The sequence below is a fragment of the Rhinolophus sinicus genome, linkage group LG06 (assembly GCF_036562045.2).
Source record: "Rhinolophus sinicus isolate RSC01 linkage group LG06, ASM3656204v1, whole genome shotgun sequence".
Taxonomy (NCBI): domain Eukaryota; kingdom Metazoa; phylum Chordata; class Mammalia; order Chiroptera; family Rhinolophidae; genus Rhinolophus; species Rhinolophus sinicus.
Genome location: NC_133756.1, coordinates 30,167,553 through 30,187,661, shown reverse-complemented (window position 1 = coordinate 30,187,661; position 20,109 = coordinate 30,167,553). Strand labels below are relative to the sequence as shown.

General features: G+C 33.1%; 1 protein-coding gene across 12 annotated transcripts in view; it reads left to right on the top strand.

Moving 5' to 3' along the window:
• The window catches only part of DOCK7 (dedicator of cytokinesis 7), a 188,247-nt gene that overhangs the window by 163,892 nt on the left and 4,246 nt on the right, over positions 1 to 20,109 (top strand). For 6 of the 12 annotated variants that reach the window (XM_019731259.2, XM_074334827.1, XM_074334824.1 and 3 more), the window contains 11 exons: positions 1,136 to 1,294; positions 1,999 to 2,099; positions 3,050 to 3,242; positions 4,912 to 5,055; positions 7,528 to 7,659; positions 9,213 to 9,227; positions 14,867 to 14,992; positions 16,612 to 16,701; positions 16,821 to 17,057; positions 17,404 to 17,547; positions 18,467 to 18,573. In XM_019731259.2, the coding sequence (XP_019586818.2) occupies positions 1,136 to 1,294; positions 1,999 to 2,099; positions 3,050 to 3,242; positions 4,912 to 5,055; positions 7,528 to 7,659; positions 9,213 to 9,227; positions 14,867 to 14,992; positions 16,612 to 16,701; positions 16,821 to 17,057; positions 17,404 to 17,547; positions 18,467 to 18,573 (1,448 nt within the window). Of the gene's footprint in view, positions 1 to 1,135; positions 1,295 to 1,998; positions 2,100 to 3,049; positions 3,243 to 4,911; positions 5,056 to 7,527; positions 7,660 to 9,212; positions 9,228 to 10,946; positions 10,992 to 14,857; positions 14,993 to 16,611; positions 16,702 to 16,820; positions 17,058 to 17,403; positions 17,548 to 18,466; positions 18,574 to 20,109 lie in introns of those variants that run through there. The other 6 variants (XM_019731324.2, XM_074334825.1, XM_074334828.1 and 3 more) reach the window with 3 other exon arrangements.

Here is a 20,109-nt window from a genome sequence, read left to right as displayed (position 1 = left end):
CAATGGCGTTGAGAAGGGAGAAAAGAACAGACTGAAACAGATTAGAGGATAGTGTGAATTGGATTTATGGTATGAATAATGGGAGGGAAGAATGACTCCTAGATCTTTGACCTGAGTGACTGTAAGAATAGTAGCACCATTTATTTATTAAGAAATGTTAAAAATGAGATACCCATGAGATATTCAGATAGAGCCATCTAGTAAAATACAATAAATAGCCTGGGAGCGCTAGAGAGAAATATGAGCTGAAGACACACACGTATCTACACTAGTCGAAGGCAACGAAATGGATGAGGCTATTTAGAGTACGACAAGTGGAAAGGTTTCTTGACAGAATTTTTGGTAACACTGGTATTTAAGAAGGGCAACTGAGGAATAAAGGAGACAGAAAAGGAGTAGATAAAGAATAGGAAAATCAGGATAAAGTGGTACCCCTGAAGAAAAGGCAGGAAATGTTCAGGGAAGCAGGAATCAATACATGTAAACATACAGAGGTGTCAAGTAGAATACTGACCCAAAAAACCCTGAATTTGGCAATTACTACATTGTTACTGATAACCCTTTAAGAGTGTGTTCGTAGTGGGGAATGGTGGAACAGAAATGAATTTACACTAAAAAAAGAATGTAAACTTTTACAGGCATCACTTCAAAGATTCTACCTTTAAGTTACTTTATGCCTGATGTGTGTTAAATTACTTTTATCATAGTAATGGACCTAATGAAATGGGCTAGAATTTAAAGACTACATCTACCACTTAAGAATTTTGTGATGTTGGTCAAGCTTTTTACCTCACATGTAAAAATGTTCATGTTATTATTAATAACATGTACCTCATGATAGGTCAGTGTAAAGTCCTAGGCACAACTTCTATTTAATTCACTTCTGACACATGGCTCTTTTTTTTTTTTAACCCTGTTCTGTAGCATATTGTTCACAGCAAAATTCTGTTTTATGTTCTTTTGAAATTAAGATTTCAATATGCATGTTTCATTACTTTTTAAAAAATATTTTGCTTAGAGTGGTATTTTTTCACTAACTAACCTTTTCCTTTTAGGAAGTAAAAAAAAAAAGTGTAGACTTTTTTCCTTAAGCTTTCCTATATTAAATGCTGACCTGACCATTTCTCTGTTACAGAACTTTGCCAGGGTGAAAATGCAGGTAACCATGTCACTGTCTTCCTTGGTGGGCACATCTCAGAATTTTAATGAAGAATTCTTAAGACGCTCTCTAAAGACTATATTAACATATGCTGAAGAAGATCTGGAATTGAGGGAAACAACCTTTCCTGATCAGGTCAGAAATGCTGCTTTCTCCATTGTTGATTGTAAAAGGATTATAAATAGGCACTTTCCAATTCTTAAATGAAACTTTGGTTTTTATTGGAGGAATCTATATTTTTCTTGCAATCCATGTATCACATGCCATAGATAGGGCTGACGTTTTTGTTTCCATAAGTCACCCTTCCTTCTTGGAATATTTAATAAAAAGTGTTTAATTCCATGAACTTGTAACAAAAAGAACAGTAAACTTAGTATAGACAACAAAAACCTTTACAATGAAACATTATTTTCACTTGTTATTAAAAGAATAATTTGCCTTAAAAACTAAAGTTTCTATAAACTACCTTTTGGGAAAATCAGAAAGATAGGAGAGAATGTTCTTTTGTGTTCTTTTCTTGTATCCACTATGTCCCTATTTATCTTATTTCTACTTATAGTTCTACTTGTTTCCAGGTGAGAGAACTGGGGGAAAAAATGTCTGCTGAGGAATTTATATAAAGTTTACTATTCCTAATCCACCATACCCCAGCATAACTGCTCTTCAGAACTGTGTCAATATCATATTATTTGTTTTGAAATCTTCAGATGCTCATCTGAACTAATTTAGTAATTAATCTAAACTAATTAATCTAAACTAATTTAGTAATCCAAACTAATTTAGTAATTGTGAATGAATGGCAATTGAAGAATATTTTTTCATATAATTCTCTGCTGCAGGTCCAAGATTTGGTTTTCAATCTCCATATGATCCTTTCTGATACTGTGAAAATGAAGGAACACCAGGAGGATCCTGAAATGCTGATTGATCTGATGTACAGGTAGCATTTGTTTGATTCACTTATACCTTGTATAATGGGCTTAAGTTAGTAACACACACAGAAAACACTGGATGAAAAAATAAACATAGAAATATTAAGTCATTTTCTAATGGTAGATTGAAAAGTCAAAATGCACTTTTTCCAGGCTGCTTTTTCAGATCCCCTGTATCACTTCTTTTAAGAACTATGCATTAATTGTTTAGTATATTTATTGATTATAAAAACCAGAAGATTTAAAAAAATAATCATAACACGTTTAACACGTTGGTATCCTGGGCCCTAGACTTCCTAGGAAGGCCCAAGACCCATATTTTAAATGTAAAAATTAGTGCTTTAGGAAGAAAATACAGTGAACTATTTTACCGCAACATTAATTTTCATGACTTTAAATATGGTTATGCCTATAGAATAATATTTCTAGGGGCACATTTTGAGAATTTTGTAATTCCTATTGTATGTTGAAAATGTAAGGAAAACTTGAGACTTTTTCTTTGCCATATGACCCTCTTTTTTCACAGGTTAGGAGTTCTTTAAAGGCACATATAAAACAAATATTTTCTTTAAAATAAAGGTGATGCGATACTTTTATAAATCCTTTTTTCCTTGAATACATAACTCTTTTATGTTCCCATGATGAACACATTCTCATAGTTTTTCCCTTACCAATTATTTTCTTAATGGCCAGTTTTTAATATGGCATGTCTTTTATTAGTGCGTAAACCCATCCCCCCAAAAAAACAAAACAAAACTGGTATTACCCACGTCATGGGCCCATGGCCTCCTATTTCTCTAAGCGTACTCAAAGACATTTTCATATCATTCAAAAACTTCTCTTAATAGGTTATGTTAGATAATAGAAACCTTTATAGGTAAACACTGAGCGAGCAACCTAAATGCCTTTTCAGCTTTGGAAGCAAATACTAATTGAGAAAAATTTCTGTTCCACTTAGAATTGCCAAGGGCTACCAGACCTCTCCAGATCTGCGACTGACCTGGTTGCAGAACATGGCTGGCAAACACTCAGAACGCAGCAATCATGCTGAAGCTGCACAGTGCCTGGTCCACTCAGCAGCACTTGTTGCCGAATACTTGAGCATGCTGGAGGACCGGAAGTATCTTCCTGTGGGCTGTGTAACATTTCAGGTAGGAATCTGCCGGGTTTACATTAAATCAAGGTATGTGCTTTTTTTGGTTTTAACTTTTTTCACTGGTGTTTAGATTCATTCATCTTAGAAGGAAAGCATAAAGACTGAAGGTGTGCTTCATAAGATGAATTAACATTTCACTATCACTGTCATTAATACATTTTTAGGGAGTACTTTTTGTTAATTCTCTTTCCACCTTTTCTTATTTCTGAATTATTGGTGCTAAATTTATTCTCTATTGCTGCGGACTTTATAGCATCTATGTAATGCACTCAAAATACTGAGAATCAGAAATCAGTAGAAACTCTTCATTAGCTTTTACTTAATACACCAGATAAACCACCGTTCTCCAGTCCCTGTATAAAATATGCTAACACCATTACGCAGAGATGATAGTTTACTCTCTAGTAAGGTTACATACCTCTGACTCACTAGTTGACTTCTTGTCTTTCCAAGAGTCAGTCATGCTTTGCTTTTTTTTCAAAACCTGTTAATGTCAGGTTTGAAAAATTTCAAAATTTAATTAAATATTATGTCCTCTGATGAAATCTGAATGCAAAACGAAAGTAGTTATTGTTTCTCTGAAAACTAAGTCAAGTGATTTGCCTTAGACTTGATAAAAGTGAGTCTCCAAAACAATTTCTGTTGCATTAACTTTGGACCAAATACAAAAGATTGCGGGAAAAGCTCCTAGAAATGTAGCCTAATTTGATCATCTTTTTGAGTTCAAATTTTACTCTACTCTAAAAATCCAAAACTGGAAATATTAAGTGACAGTTGCATTGTGGATATTTAGTCAAGAGAGATTACGTGGAACTCGGACAGGAGACCACACATAAAGAAATGGCCTAGACCTACTTCAAAAAATTGACAAATGAGTGTATAACTACTGTAAATGTTTTGGTTAAAATAAAATATTTAAGGTATGTATATATCATCTCTTTTTTTAAGAAATAGTGGCTGATCCCAGTCTCATGGGGTAAAAGGGCTTTTATTATACCTGAGTTTTTTCATCAACTCAATGTATATTAGCAAATCAAAGAGACCATTTTTGTACCTTAATTTCCCTCATAGGGAGTTTTGACAAGATCAGTTAAATTCAATACTGTTTAAGTCTCCTTAGATGTCCTATGTCATATTACTATTTACCTTAGCCCATGATTTAAAAAATTTTTTTTTCTCACAACTTTTTATTAATAGAAAAGTTATCTAGCAATGGTGTTTTATTTTGTCATCTTTTTTAAATAATTTTTATTTTTATTTTATTGGGGAATATTGGGGAACAGTGTGTTTCTCCAGGGCCCATCAGCTCCAAGTCGTTGTCCTTCAGTCTAGTTGTGGAGGGCGCAGCTCAGCTCCAAGTCAAGTCGCCGCTTTCAATCATTAGTTGCAGGGGGCGGAGCCCACCATCCCATGCAGGAATTGAACCAGCAACCCTGTTGTTCAGAGCTCGCCCTCTAACCAACTGAACCATCCGGCCGCCCCTATTTTATTGTCATTTTGAAAATACAAAAAGTTTTTAGAGATTTGTATTTTCTCTGTGTATTGACTACCCTTTTTTTAACCTAAGCTGATAATTATATTTCACCTTCAAATACTTCTTCACATATATCTTTCATGCGAAGAAATTAATTGCATTTTACAAACCTTTTAATTTCCCCCCCTAGAATATTTCATCTAATGTTTTAGAAGAGTCTGCAGTCTCAGACGACGTGGTATCTCCAGATGAAGAAGGTATCTGCTCTGGAAAGTACTTTACTGAGTCAGGACTTGTGGGATTACTGGAACAAGCAGCTGCTTCTTTCTCTATGGTAGATGACTTTTGTTCATTCTCTTTCCTCAGTTACATACCTCTGAATTGTTAGGACCGTGTATATTTATTCTCTCAGCCTAAGATCCTGCTTTTCTTTATGATAGTTTTGTCTAAGTACCTTAAGAACTATCTAGGAACAAATTTTCTTTCTAGATTCATCATTGTTTACTCTTTTTTGTCTTAATAATCTGTCACTTCTGCTAGTGTTTTCCCTTTGCTTGTTTATTAACCAGCATTTAATCTACAACAGATTTTTTCTTTTAGTTTACAAAACTTTTACCACCAAACATTTTCTAAAACCTTAAAATTTTATGAAAAAATAAAATAAAATAAAAAGCCTCTGTATGATTTAAGTTTGGGTAGACTGACATGGCTCTAAATATAGAACTTGTCTATCGGGTGAAAGGGAGAATCTTCTTTTCAGTGTGTTTGGCATTTCCCTGGTGCTCAGGAAAGTTACGGCCACTCATCCCATTGGTTGCATAGTGAGCCCTATTAAGTAGGTGTAAGGGGCCAGGAGCTTATTTATGAAGAGCTTTACGAACTGTATCCTAGATCCTTTGTCTGACTTACCTGCTGTGCTATAACCTCACCCTTGTCCCTCCCCATCTGTATGGGAAGAATTGAAGCAGTCACATGGATCTGAGATAAGATATATATTGGAGAATGGAAAGATAGCTAGCCAAACCCCTGCTTACTTTCTTGAACCATGGTGATAGGGTCACTTATTATCTGTGACTTTTCTGAGTGTGTAATGTCTCAGCACCAAGGTTTAGGAGACGGTGAGGTTCATGTTAACATAAAAGGGAAGCTTGAGGTAATATGCAATGCTGCTGCCTTCCTTCCCCACTGAACAACTATGGGGAATTGGTACTATGTCTTCCCCTGGCCTTAACCCTACTCTGTAATATATTGATTGAGAGCATAGACTTAGAAGGCATACAGCCAGAGTTCAAATCCTGGCTCTGCTACCTTAGTAGTCAAATCATTTCAGACACAATTAATCTGTCAGTGCCCCACTTTTCTTATCCATTAAATGCATCTAATAATAGTACCTGCTTCATAGAAATGTTATCAGGATTAAATGAGTTAATATATGTAAAGTGCTTATCATAGTGCCTGGCTCCCGTTACGTACTAGTACGTTTGGCATTGTCATCCTCTTCATCATTATTGGCACTTAGAACCAGCTCATTTAAATATAATGATTCTAAGACTCCAAGGATGTTAAGCGTTGGTCCACTTTAAAATTTCCTATCTTTGAAGACCTTGACTGTCTTGATTTCTTCCCCCACGTCTCTACTCCTTGCATTTCAATTTATGTGATCTGAATTAGCAGGAGGAAAAGCTTTTTTTCTATTAATGGAATGTTTTAATGAATATACACTCTGTGTGCGTGCACACATGTGCGTGTGTGTGTGTGTGTGTGTGTGTAATTTTAATAATTCACAGTAAGTCAATTTAGATTGTGGCCTATATTACAGAATTTCTTTTGCAATAGCATGTAATTATGAATTTCATTCTTTTTCAATTTATTTAATCTTAATTAAAGTAATTATAGGGGCATTTTAGGTACACTAAATATATTTCACTATTACAGTTACATGATTGCTTAAATATACGCCTGTGAACTGACTAGAAAATATAAGAACCGTGTGTTTATTTCCTTGGGAAAATATGTTTGCTGATTTGTGAGGCAATGGGAACTCAGTAGCTGTGGGGGAAAAAAAATCTCTTCCCTCACTAAAGTCACCAATCCATGATTAATAAGGACGAGAGAATGAATGGAATAGCAGTACAAACACATTTCGTCTTTCACTCTGAGTATAACCATAGCAACCTTTGGCCAACACCACTGGCCAAGTAACCGCTAATGGAATAAAATCTGGTGGCTCAGAACCCTTTCATGTTTTGTTAACAATCAGTGATTTTTCCACAGGAGATTTCCAATAAGATATTCTGTGTCAATTTAATATTTCAGAAAAGTAAATAATTTTAGTTCCCTAGGTGGCCACAGGTTATCTGACATCTGTGTATCTGTAACCAGTGTAATAATTGGATTTCTTTCATTCCTCTGCTCAGAATTAGTTTCTGCAAAAGTTTATATGTGTATTATATAAGTACACACATTTACCTTAGTCACATAATTACTGAGTAGATAGAGGCACAATATCCAATTCAAATTTTATCAAAATATAAATATGCATATGTGTATGTATATTAAATTCACACATGCATACATACATATATATCCATCCATCCATCTAGAGGAGATAATACATTGTGCAAAATTCTTTTATTAAACTTTAGTAAAATTAAAAATTATTACTGTTTGTTTTTATGTCCTCTTGAAAAGCTTCAGTGGTATTGTGGTATTGTCTTAGCAGAAACACTGTGAATTTATAAATTGTAAACATTTACTTTCTTATTGATGTAAAAGAAAACAATATCTCATATCATTATTCTTATAGGCTGGCATGTATGAAGCAGTTAATGAGGTTTATAAAGTCCTTATTCCTATTCATGAAGCTAATCGGGATGCAAAGAAACTATCCACGATTCATGGTAAACTTCAAGAAGCATTCAGCAAAATTGTTCATCAGGTAATGATTGCAATTTCTAGCTTCAGTATAAACAGAGAAAACTGTCTAAAAGCATTAGTGTTCCTTTGTACTGATGTCAAACTAGATCTCGTGAAATGGCCGTTTTAATCAGGTTACAAATGAACAGTGTCAAAATGATGGTTCAAGGCCAAAGCAAGACTCATTAACAAAAAATGAATTAACCTAAAGTAGATTATGATGGTCATAAACTTCCCACATAGCTTTTCTTTTCTTTTTTTCACTTTTTTTTGAATTATCACTAGTTGCCAGATTTTTTTAAATCGTGAGTTACTTTCTGTTACACAGTGTGAGTTATAATTGTGAATCTGATTTTTAAATGGATTTCTAATCCTTTGCTGCCAAGAGTTTTCATATTTAAATTTTTTATTAAATGATAGGAAAATTTTATAAACCTATAATAGTTTTTAGTGATTTCAACTGGGTTTAACTGTTTTTACTAAATGTTTCCATTCGCTCACCCTTTGATATATTTCTAATATGAAAATAATGTATAAAATGGTTGTCTGTTTATTCAATTATAATAGTGTGACTTTCATACTTGTTTATATAGTTCATGGAAACCACATATTATCACCCAAATTAAAATCAAAATACACTTGGTTTAAAAATGAAGTAGACCACTAGCAACTGATGTCCCTGAAAGTAAATCCCTGGCTCTGTTAAAATGCTCTGAAATATCCTGTTGAGCCTCCTCCTTCTCCACTTTTCTATTCCCTTTCCTGTGCTGCCCATGCTATTATCTGCTACTGCCATCATCTAAGAAAGAAGTGGAGTGTTGAATATCCACTTTTGTATTCAGTACTAGCCCTACTTTATTGTCTTGTCAGCTTGACCTCTTTCTTGCCATGGACTAAGCTGTTCTAGATGAACTGATATAATCTAAAAACTTTAACAGTCTTAAAATAGGGCTGCTATACTGTTAAGCCAGAATTTTATTGTCATCTACTAAAATACTGAAGTTGCAAAAGATTTACTGGATTCATGATCATAACAGGTGGGTCTTTCTAATAATCAGTTATACTGTCAAAGGAATCTCATCCCAGCTTCTAGAACTGTAAATTGCAAATTATACATGTCAGGTCTGGAACATCTAGAATTAGTGGATTCCAAGAAACTTGCATCCATCTGTATCAAAGGCATTTGAACAAAATTTGCAATTTCTATTTCAATTTATCCTGGTTAGTTCAGTGATGTACAGTTCAGTTTCTTTAGAGATCTAATTTAGACACACAAATGGAACAAGCAGTTGGGTCTCTTTCCCCAAAAATTTGTACTTTCACTTATAAAGTTTTTAAAAGGTGAAATTATAGCTACTAGGTTTTGAACAAGCAATTTATAAAAGTATCAGAGGTCTTAAGTGAAAGAATATGGTGTTTAAAAATATCCTGGTGTCTTCTATTCATGGAGAACAATTTATGGTATACGGTATACAGTGCCTTACACTACTGAACTCCCTTTGGCGTTTTTTTTTTTGTTGTTCTTTTTAAACAGTTTTTTTTTATGACTTCCCTTTTTTACTTTTTATTATACAGAGTACTGGCTGGGAGGTAGGTAATGTTTTAGTTAGTTAAAGACACTAATAGATTGATTTGATCAGATTTCTTATGCCAATGCTTTGCCCACATGTGCTAGCTGTGGGCATTCTGTTGCTGTCTGCTATCAACTGAATTCATTAACCAAAGAAATTTTGTTAAAATACTGTAAGCTACTTTTCAAAAATTATTATTAAGAGGTTGTAGGCAGTGCATGGAAATCCACGTGTTCCACTAATGAGATTCTTTGGTAAATGAGCCACTTTGTCATTACTTTAGTTTGTTTTTATCCTTTGAAGCATTTTCTTTCATCAACATTTACACAAAGATTTCTTTTTTTAACCATATTGTTTCACCTCATTTTACAGAGGTCGATTTATGTGTTATTGCTCAGAGGTGTAAATAGAAAATACTATATTTTGTCTGATCTAAGATGCCATCCCATTATTTTATATGCCTTTAAGAAAGAAAAAAGAAACTTGTGTATTAAACCACAACAGCTTATCAGTGGAAAGATGAATGCCAACTACAGAGATACTAAAATGTAGGCAAAAAAAATGTGCATCTTAGAATTGATGAAAGAATCTGTTGATTTGATCTTGAGTCACTTCACCTAGAGTATAAGCACTACTAAGGAGAGAAATTAAATTTACTTCTGTCATTTAAATTTGCGGGGGGAAGGATAAAGAGATTGAGAGAACTTGAAATTTAATTTGACCTCATTCTGACTGTTTGATAACTAGTGTTTAATGAAGACTATGTGTGCTTCCTTTTATGTAGTAAGTAGTTAGTTAGACTTGTAAAAATTACATATAAATAAAATCTTACCTGAAAAATGCCAGGAAGAAATTGATTGCCATTGTTTTTAAATTTTTCTATAAAGGAAAGAATTCTATAAAATGTGCCTTAATTTATTTTGATGAGGTAAAGCAAGGTATTAATAAATCAGATTTATTTAAAGCTAGGTGTATTTGTAAAGTTTGTCTGCTTTGCCTCTCACTTGGTAGTCAAGTTTATGTTGACTAAACAGCTTAGGCTTTCGTTGTTTTGTTTTGCATTGCAATCCTTATTGTGGGACCCAAATAGAAAACTTTAGGAACAAATGTTACTACTGCATTTTCTTCCATTTCTGAATTGGTTCCCACCTTTTGCTTTTGTGCTTTTACATGTACTTTAATTCTCCAGATTAAATGTGTATGACCTTATTAATATATAATATAGAATACCCCAATTAAGACATATATAAAGAGACTTGCCATGGTTATCTATGAGTTTAAAGTTCCTTGTGGATTTCCTAAGATGAAATGGAATTAGCTGAAAAGTAGGTATAAAAGAAGATACATTGAAACCTCTGAGCAGTTTATTACTAGTGGCTTGATGCTAAATCGACCCCTGAAAGGTATGATTTTCACTGGTTATGACATTAATATCATTCTGTCATCATGTTTATTGCATGGTAAAAGTCGCACAGGCTTTATTTTCTTGTTTATATTCTTGTCACTACCTTTCACTGGACCTTTAGCTGTATAGCTTCTAAAATTGTTGCACGCTTGTTTTTTGCCTTTTCCTTGTAAAACTTTAATGGATGCTTGCATTTTTAAAAATGTGTTTGCTACCATTTGCTGCTTATTTGTTTTGAAATTTCCCTAATTAAAATGCTTTCTGTTTTCTCTTCTCTCTTGACCCTGGTTGCTGACCCTACTCCCTACTTTTACTATTGTCTATTGTGGTAAGTTCCTATCTTGTGAATATTTTTCTTTTTGACTCAGAAAACTTCAGTAATTTCATTTTTTCTAGAAACTGTTTCCTAGCTAATTTCCTAGTATTCTCAAAGAACTCTCACAGTAAGCATAATTTATACATTAATAGAAAGAGTCTTTGAATTGATAACTCACTCTTTGACTTATAGGAAAAGCCTTCTGGGCATACATATTAGCAATGTGTTTCATTTTTCATTATGCTCCTTGATTTGTTATTTGAGTTGGCAAAGCTTTTTGGGGATGTATGTGTGGCTTTGTGTGTGTATGTAAAAGATAACTCTAAAACCCAATACTTAGCAATTTGGTAAAGTATTTACCATGTAAAATAACAAATCATGAACCCTTCGTGAATCATGGTGGCTGTTGATCTGCTATGCCAGTTTCAGTACCTTAATAGCTATTTAGTGTTCACCTTTATTTTCTCTTTTCCCAAGACCATTTTTTTAAATAATAGGAAATAAAGTGTGCATTAAGAACTTGGACTAAGGTGTCATATACTTTGGGGTTTAATTCCCAGCACTATCACAGTAAGGTCAACACAATGTGACCTTGGCAAACTACTTTTCCTCAGCTCTAAAATAAGGGAAAAATTAATGGTACCTAGCTCAGAGTTGTGGTAGGAATTGACATAATGCATGTAAACTGGATAGCCACTGTCTAGCAATATTAAGTACTCAAAAAATATTGGAGATTACTATTTTTATTGTTACTATATTTATTATCATCATTACTATTACTTGAAATCTTAACACAATTTGGTTAATAAAATCTAACAAGTGTTATGTTCTGAAATTGAGATCTATGACTAAATAAACTGATAAAAGCATATGTGTTCTTCAAGAGGAATAGATCTAATAGAAGGGAAAGGAATTACCACTGTGTGAAATACTGGTATGCCTATATGGGAGTCAGTTAATTTGAAAGAAGCATAGTGGAAGACAGTCAGTTGGGTGAGGCTAAAAGGAGTTATAGAAGTGATGTCACTCTGGAAATACATAATTCGCCCAACAGAATGTTTTTTATGAAATAAAGATAAAAAGAACTAGAACAGGTTTAAGATATATTGTCATAAGAGATTTCAATCATTAGAGACATGAATAGATGAGTAGGTGGATTTCCTTGTCTGTGATATAGTTTCATCACCATAAGATTGTGGACTCAATACGTAGAACTGCTAAGGAAGAATAAGTTGAAGTGTGGGAATGATGGGAAGTTCAAAGATTCCATAACAGTAAAGGAAGGCAATATTAGAAAAACATAGGCTAGATTATAGGAAGTAAATTAAAAAAATTTTTTTTCAAAGAAAAAACTGATATATCCTGTGGTCCAAAACTCTGAAGAGAAAATAAAGATCAAGTGATGTTTTTCCTGAAGATGAAGCTATGTGATTATGTTTTCATGAACCTGATATGATAGGCTCAGTGGTTTGATACTAAAGAATTCTAAGTTTGAAAATAAATTTACTCAGACTCTTAAAGTTTCCTTCCTCTGCTGCTCCCTCCCCAACTTTAGTACACACACATTCATTTTCAGTTCCAGTAACTCCACATAGTTACCTCTTTGATCTTATAGCCTCCATTTTCCCCCTTACTTTCTGCCGCCACACTGGCCACCTTCCTGTTCTCCAAACACACTAGGTAGGCTCCTGCCCTCAGACCTTTGCACTGGCTCTTTCCTCTGTCTGGAATGCACTTCCCTCAAAGAGTTTGGTAAGACCTATCCTGACCACTCTATCTCTTTTGTTCACTGATTTATCACAAATGTCTAGAACAGTTTGCTGACACATAGTAGGCACTCAAATATGTGAATGGATGAATATATAATTTCCCTTACATACATTCTGTTTCATGACTTTGTTTTCTTCCTTTCTTTTCCCTTTATCTTTCTGTGCTTCAATGTTCTTTCCTTTCCTCCACATCCACTGTTCATTCTTTGAATTATAGAACCCTGTCTGTGTGTCACCTCTTTTGTGACCTGGCTCCAACGGGAATAATATTTTTCAATACCACTTTTTAATTATAGCATGTAACCCTTTGTATTTGAATACATTTTTTACTCTCAAGAAGCTAGATCTTATTTTCCTGATGAATAGTGGCTAACCCATTATAACCACTCAGTTTTTTTTACTAGAGGAAGCAAGTAAAAGAGTTTTAAATGGCTGCTCAGTAGTTCAATTTTAATCTGCATTAATAAAATTCAAGTTCAGATCTAGGAAGGCAGTGAGCCCACTGATTCCTTCACTGATCAGATCATATCAGCAGTATTATGTCTGTTTCTGAGATACCACGCTTTAAAAGTGGCATTAAAAAACTAATAAAATGCAAACAGGGTATTAATTACTGTCATATGAAGATGACTGAGAAATGGAAAGTTTATAGCTAAAGGAAACAGATCCGAATAGCTATCTTCAAATATTTAAAAGACTACAATATTGAAGATTTGGAATAGTGTTTTAATTTGGAAACCTCTGAGAGGAGTACAGCCAGAATAACAATATTTTAATATTTGTGGTTTAAAAAAAGAGGAATGTATATGTGTATATGAATGACATTTTTGAAAAATAATAATCACAAATTGTTAATTTTCTCAAATATCTTGTATTTTCCATGCAGTTATCATTCCTTGATTATGTCAAAATTTGCTCTTGTTCCATTGCGTATTGATGGTTTTAATCAGAATTTTGGTTGAATATATTTAATCTATCTTGAAAGATTTCCTTTGCCATAATGATCACTTAATTTTCACATCTGTTAAATTTTCAAATAAAGTAGCTTGTGGAAAAACATTTTTAATTAGAGACCTCAAATTTAACTCCAAAGACATTAAAAAAAAACACCACACAACTTCTGAATAAAAATGTGGGGATATTTTTAGTCACTGTACTCTTTTATTATTATTATAAAACTGCTAAGTGAAGGATCAGAGTTTCCCATTTTGTTTAATAATCTGTGACATTTGTGACTTACATGCCCTTTCATCTTTTCAATAATAACCCAAAACTAAGTAGAAATACCTTTATATCTAAATTGAAAGAATTGCATTGAAAGAATTGCTTTCAACTATTTTATCCTTATTGAAGGAATTTGTTTTCACATGTACTGTGTCTGAGTGCCTTAGGGTACTTCATACTGGAAATGAATGTGTGGTTAATGTATGCAGTGGGTGGTTTGGGGACTAGAAAACCAACTCGTCTCAATGGGTTTTTTTAATCTTTCATTCTTATATTTTTTCCCTTTCTATTCCATTTTTAGTTACTCTTCCATATATAAATATTTTTATTGGCACAGGGATACTGATTGCAAATTTTGCTTTAGTGCTTCTGGATAGTCTTGACATTTACTAATTGTCTGCTCTATGCCAGGTGCTATATACACTTGCCTCCTAACTTTTATGATCTCATTTAATATATGTAAAGAGATTATGTAAAGCCTAATGCTAACTAAAAATGTTAATGTTGTTTTTAAATTTAACTTTGTTTAGTATGCTCTAATTTCAGGACAATTAAGGCACAGTTTATGTTATACCAACCATCTTTTCTTGCAATAAGGAAAATGAGTGAATTTATTTCAAAGGAAAACAAATATCCTGGACTTAAAACATAGACCAATGTGAAGTAATCACTTGGTACAAACCTTGAAAAACATATACCGCATATGATTTAGTCACTTGGTAAAAGCCCAATTACATAATGTTATTTTGTTAGAAATAATGAAAAAAGAAAGATTATTACTTTGTTTTTGCCTTCATTTGAGAAATAATGAAATATTTTAATTTTGAATTAAAACTTTTTGCAATGTTTTGGAAGTGTTATACTAAAATAATCTAAACATAATGTGAAAAACGAAATGAGTTTGTATTAAAGTTTCTTTACTTTCCTAAACCTAGGATGGTAAGCGGATGTTTGGCACCTATTTTCGTGTTGGTTTTTATGGAACCAAGTTCGGAGATTTGGATGAACAGGAATTTGTTTACAAGGAGCCTGCAATAACCAAACTTGCAGAGATATCTCACAGATTGGAGGTGAATGCTGTGGTGGTTCATAAAATGTCTTCAATTTGTAATGATGAATAGACTTTCAATCCAGGTTTAACCATTTAATAAGCCAGATCCTGCCAAATAAACTACTCATTTAGAGTGTAAGGATTTTTGATAAGTACAATAATACTCGTTCGACTCTTTCAAATCTTATATGGCAACAGTAAAATAATATTATTAACTTTTTTTGAGGCTCTATTTTCACACATATTTTAGAAACCACTATACCCTTCAGAATTACTCCATATTTGTAAAGAAATATATAGTATTACCACATTTTGTAGAAAAGGGCATAACAAATTGAGTAGCAACTAATAATGGAACTAGAACCCAAAAAAATTTCTGACCCAGAGCTTTATCTCTTTGGGTTAATTGAGTCCCAGTGAGATATCTTTAGAATTTAAAAGCCTGAAATCACACCTTCAAAACACTTCTTAGTATCCCTTAACCTTTAGTTTACTCTTCCACCTATAAATATTTTTACTGGCACAGGGATACTGATTAAATTTTTGCTTTAGTGCTTTTGGATAGTCTTAATTTTCACCATAAATGATTAATTTTCATATTTATGAATGAGGCTAACCAATCTTTCCTGCTAATGTTATCCTTTTCAACCTTTCTCTGTTCTTGTCACTCAAAATGTGGTTCAGGGACCAGAAATTGGCATCACCTGGGAAATTGTTTCAAAGGCAGAATCTCAGGCCCTATCCTAGAACTTCTGAATCAAAATCTGCATTTTAACAAGATCCCCAAGTGATTTGTAGTCACAGAAGAGTTTGAGAAGCATTGCTCTAGGCTTTTTTTTTTTAATTCTCAGCTGATGTTATATTCTTACTGGTGACTTTCTTGGGCTCAACTTCCATAAATTGGCTTAAACGGTGACTTTTTGTTTTTCAAGAGGTTTGGTAAGTCTTGGAAAATATTGAGACAGGATTTCCCAAACTTATTTAAAAAATTATCTTTGGGGGAAGAGTAGGGTTTCTCCTTTGAGGATTCAGGTTTAATTTTTCCTTTTCAAACAGCTCCATTCATTGCCCATGCTGCTACTCAGCGTCATATGAAACAGTCACTACATTCTTGACTCAGGCTTGCCTTTTCGAAATCTAAACATGTACAATACTTCAACAGGTCAATGCTTTTATTTGAAAATTCTGGAACATTACATAAAATTATTCATAAAAATTAATGCTTGTCCATTGGCCCATGTCTGCAAGAAATCAGGCCACATCAAACTCAATAAAAAATCCTATGCATCAAAGATCCTGAGTTTATTTTGTTTCTGCTATTTGTTCCCTTTTTGTTTTTCTTGAGGACCTCTTGTGGAATCCTGTATTTTTATTGAAGAAAATAGTTTTCTCCTATTTTATGTTATTTAAAGTGAATAGATGGGGATAATATCAAATAAATATGGACTGAAACCATGCCAATTTGTAGGCTAAATACAATTATTGTGAACCTAAATGATTATTACTTTGTAATTATTGACATGGTTGTGCAAGAACTTACTAAATGGCCTAATTTTGCTCAGGAGTCTCCCTCAGGGGCCTTCTCTGTTCTCTAATACTGTTACCTTCATGTAAAAGATTTATTTTTCTTTATTGTAGGGATTTTATGGAGAAAGATTTGGAGAGGATGTTGTTGAAGTAATCAAGGATTCTAATCCTGTAGACAAGTGTAAATTAGATCCTAACAAGGTATGGTTGATTAGACTGTAATGACACATAGACATATCTTTGAGGCTCTGTAATTTTGTTGGAGAAAGACTGAGTGATGATTTAACAGTGAGGAAATGAAGGACTTTTTCCTTTCCCAGGCATACATTCAGATTACCTACGTGGAGCCATACTTTGACACCTATGAGATGAAGGACAGAATCACATATTTTGACAAAAATTACAATCTTCGCCGTTTCATGTACTGTACACCCTTCACTTTAGATGGGCGTGCCCATGGAGAGCTTCATGAACAATTCAAACGGAAGACCATTCTGACTACTTCTCATGCTTTTCCTTATATTAAGACAAGGGTCAATGTCACTCACAAAGAGGAGGTAAGTTCACAAATGGGGAAACAGAATTAGTGAAACAAATACATTGGAGCCATGTGAGAATAGTGTGAGTGTAGCATTATGCACCACCCTGCACATGGTAATGTACTAGAACTTCATCCATTTTGAGTCATTAACTTTAGACTAATTTTCTAAGTCGCTAGCTCACGCTCAGCTTTTGGTTTAAAAGGTTGATTTTTATTTTTCATTTAGGCATCCAAAGTTTGGGATTTTATTGTTAGATAACAGTTTACAATTGGTGTCCACTTTTTTCATAACCGATTATATATAAAGCTCATTAACTAGTATTTTATCTGTACGCTGACCTAACAGATGTTATTTCACCCAGATCATCTTAACACCAATTGAAGTTGCTATTGAAGACATGCAGAAAAAGACACAGGAGTTGGCATTTGCAACACATCAGGATCCCGCAGATCCCAAAATGCTTCAGATGGTACTCCAGGGATCTGTAGGCACAACGGTGAATCAGGTTAGTGCTTTTTGCTAGTCCTGTTTGAAGTAGAAATGGAACTTGGAGTGCTTTTTTTACTATATTTTACAAAGATCACAAGTAAGTGCCAAATCAGGTGAAAAAGATGTCTTAGAACTGGTTGCAAAAGACACTGAAAGGATAAATGAAGGTAAACTGAAAATCAAAAATTTTTAGTATAATCTTATTTTTTGATCACACCTCATATATGTACACAAGGTATTACTGTTGATTTGTCACATGCAGATTAGAAGCCATCCCTATTATCTTTTTGCTGATGATTAGGGAATATTCCAAGGTAAGGGGAAATCCAAACAGGCTTCAAGTAAGATTTCATGTAATATGTCTTATCCCATTTTTTAGGTTAAAGGAGCAAAGCCAAAAAAAATGCCCTACCAAAACTGAAGTAAACACTTTAAGACCTTATCCCCTAAAAATATACATGACTTGGAGGTCTTATTTCCAAAGAATAAATTTTCAAAAGACATCATCTTTAATTTACATTGTTAGGAATACAATTTGGAATACCAAGGAAATGTTTCAGGAAATCCAGTCTAACAATCAGTGGATTGACAATTGATTGCCAGTAGCCTGACAACTTTTATATCTGGGGTAAATTAAAGAATGTAAAAAATACAAGCAAAATGCATTCATGATTACAGTAATCAATCCTTGAGCTCCTACTCTTTTTTGAAAAATGAACGAATAGTTAATTGCAGTAGGCAAGAATATAGATTTGACATTAGGAAAAACTAAAAACACATTGCCAGAATCTGTCTCTGAAGAGTTTTAATATAGGCATAGACATGCATTAAGCTTAAATACAGCCATCTCAGTGCTAAGAAAAATCACTTGGGTAAATTCTACCTCTGTGATTTTAGCAAAGACAAAACACACCTCTTATTTTCTTATTTTCCAGGGGCCTTTGGAAGTTGCCCAGGTTTTCCTATCTGAAATACCCAGTGACCCAAAACTCTTCAGACATCATAATAAACTGCGACTCTGCTTCAAAGATTTTACTAAAAGGTATTCAAGACTTCCTACATAAAGATCTTCAAATTGAGAATGTCCAATAGCATAGTATAAGGGTCTTAAGGGACTATTGAAAGGAGAAAATATAGGAAAGTGGTTCACAATGAAAAATAGTCCATGTATTTTTCCATTTCCATTTACTTAGATCTTTTAAATGTTTTCTTAATATTTTCTTCAGAGCTCTTGTATAGCTTTTGATTTATTCCTTGGTATTTAATATTTTTGTTTTTGTTAATAGTATCTTAAAATTATATTTTGTTTACTGGTGTATAGAAATGCACTTGAATTTTATATATTTTACAACAATATTATTAAACTCACTTTTTTAATTCTAATAATTAATATTTAGAATTTTTTTTACAATGATGCTTAGGACCCCTGGTACTGTGTTGAATGGGGATAGTGATAAAAAGCATCACCTTCTTGTTCCTGATCCAAAAGGAAATGTTTTCTCCATTGAGTGTAATGTTTTCTTCAGGTTTTTTGTAGATATTTTTAATTACGTTAAAGAAGTTTCTACCTATTCGTAGTTATGCTAAGAGTTTTTTCATCATGACAAATTTTAAAATTGTATCAAATGGGGTGTGTGTATATGTGTAATATTTGGTAAAAATAGTTTCCTGTTAAAAATACAGGAAATTTTGGGGGGAGTTTTGCAACTGTTTTCATGAGTGAGATTGAATTATAATTTTTTCTTATAGGCCCATTAGGTTGTGGTATCCCTACCTTGAAAAAAAGAGTTGGAAACTCTTCTCAGAAATAGTTTTTTTCACCTATACTCTGGAATAATTTTTTTTAATACCTTGGAATAATTGTGTTATGTTAGGATTATCTGTCCTTAACAATGTTTGGTAGAATTTACATTTTGGTATATTCTTGGTGGATAGATTTGTGATTTCACTGATTCTATGTATTTGATGGTTTTAGGATTATTCATGTTTTTTCTTAAGTCTGTTTTGGTAAATAATATTAATCCAGAAAAGTATACTTTCAGATTTACTTGCATTGAATTGTGCATAATATCCTCTGTACCTTTATAAACTTCTGCTGTATTTGACTTTAGGTCCCATTTTAAATTTCTAGTAGGGGATATTTGGCTTTTATTTAATCTTGCCAGCGCTTTAGTCTATTTTTTCAGCTTTTTTTTTAAAAAAACAAAAACAACCTTTTTCATATATTTATATAGAGCTATCATTCTTTTAAATTTTTTCCCTCCTTCATATGAGTACTTCAAGTTTATTCTGTTCTTTTTAAGTTGCTTAGCGTTTCAGTTTTAGCATTCTTTTCTAACATAAGCATTTAAGGCTATACATTCTCCTCTGAGCATCACTTGAGCTACATTCTGCAAGTAGTGATATATGTACATTTTTTTTTAATATTTAGATCTTTTTATTTTTAAATTTATTTTTCATAATTGACATACATATGATCTAGTTTCAGGTGTACAACATAGTACTTAGACATTTATATAACTTACACAGTGACCATGCTGATGAGTATCCATCGGACACCATACATAGTTATTACGGT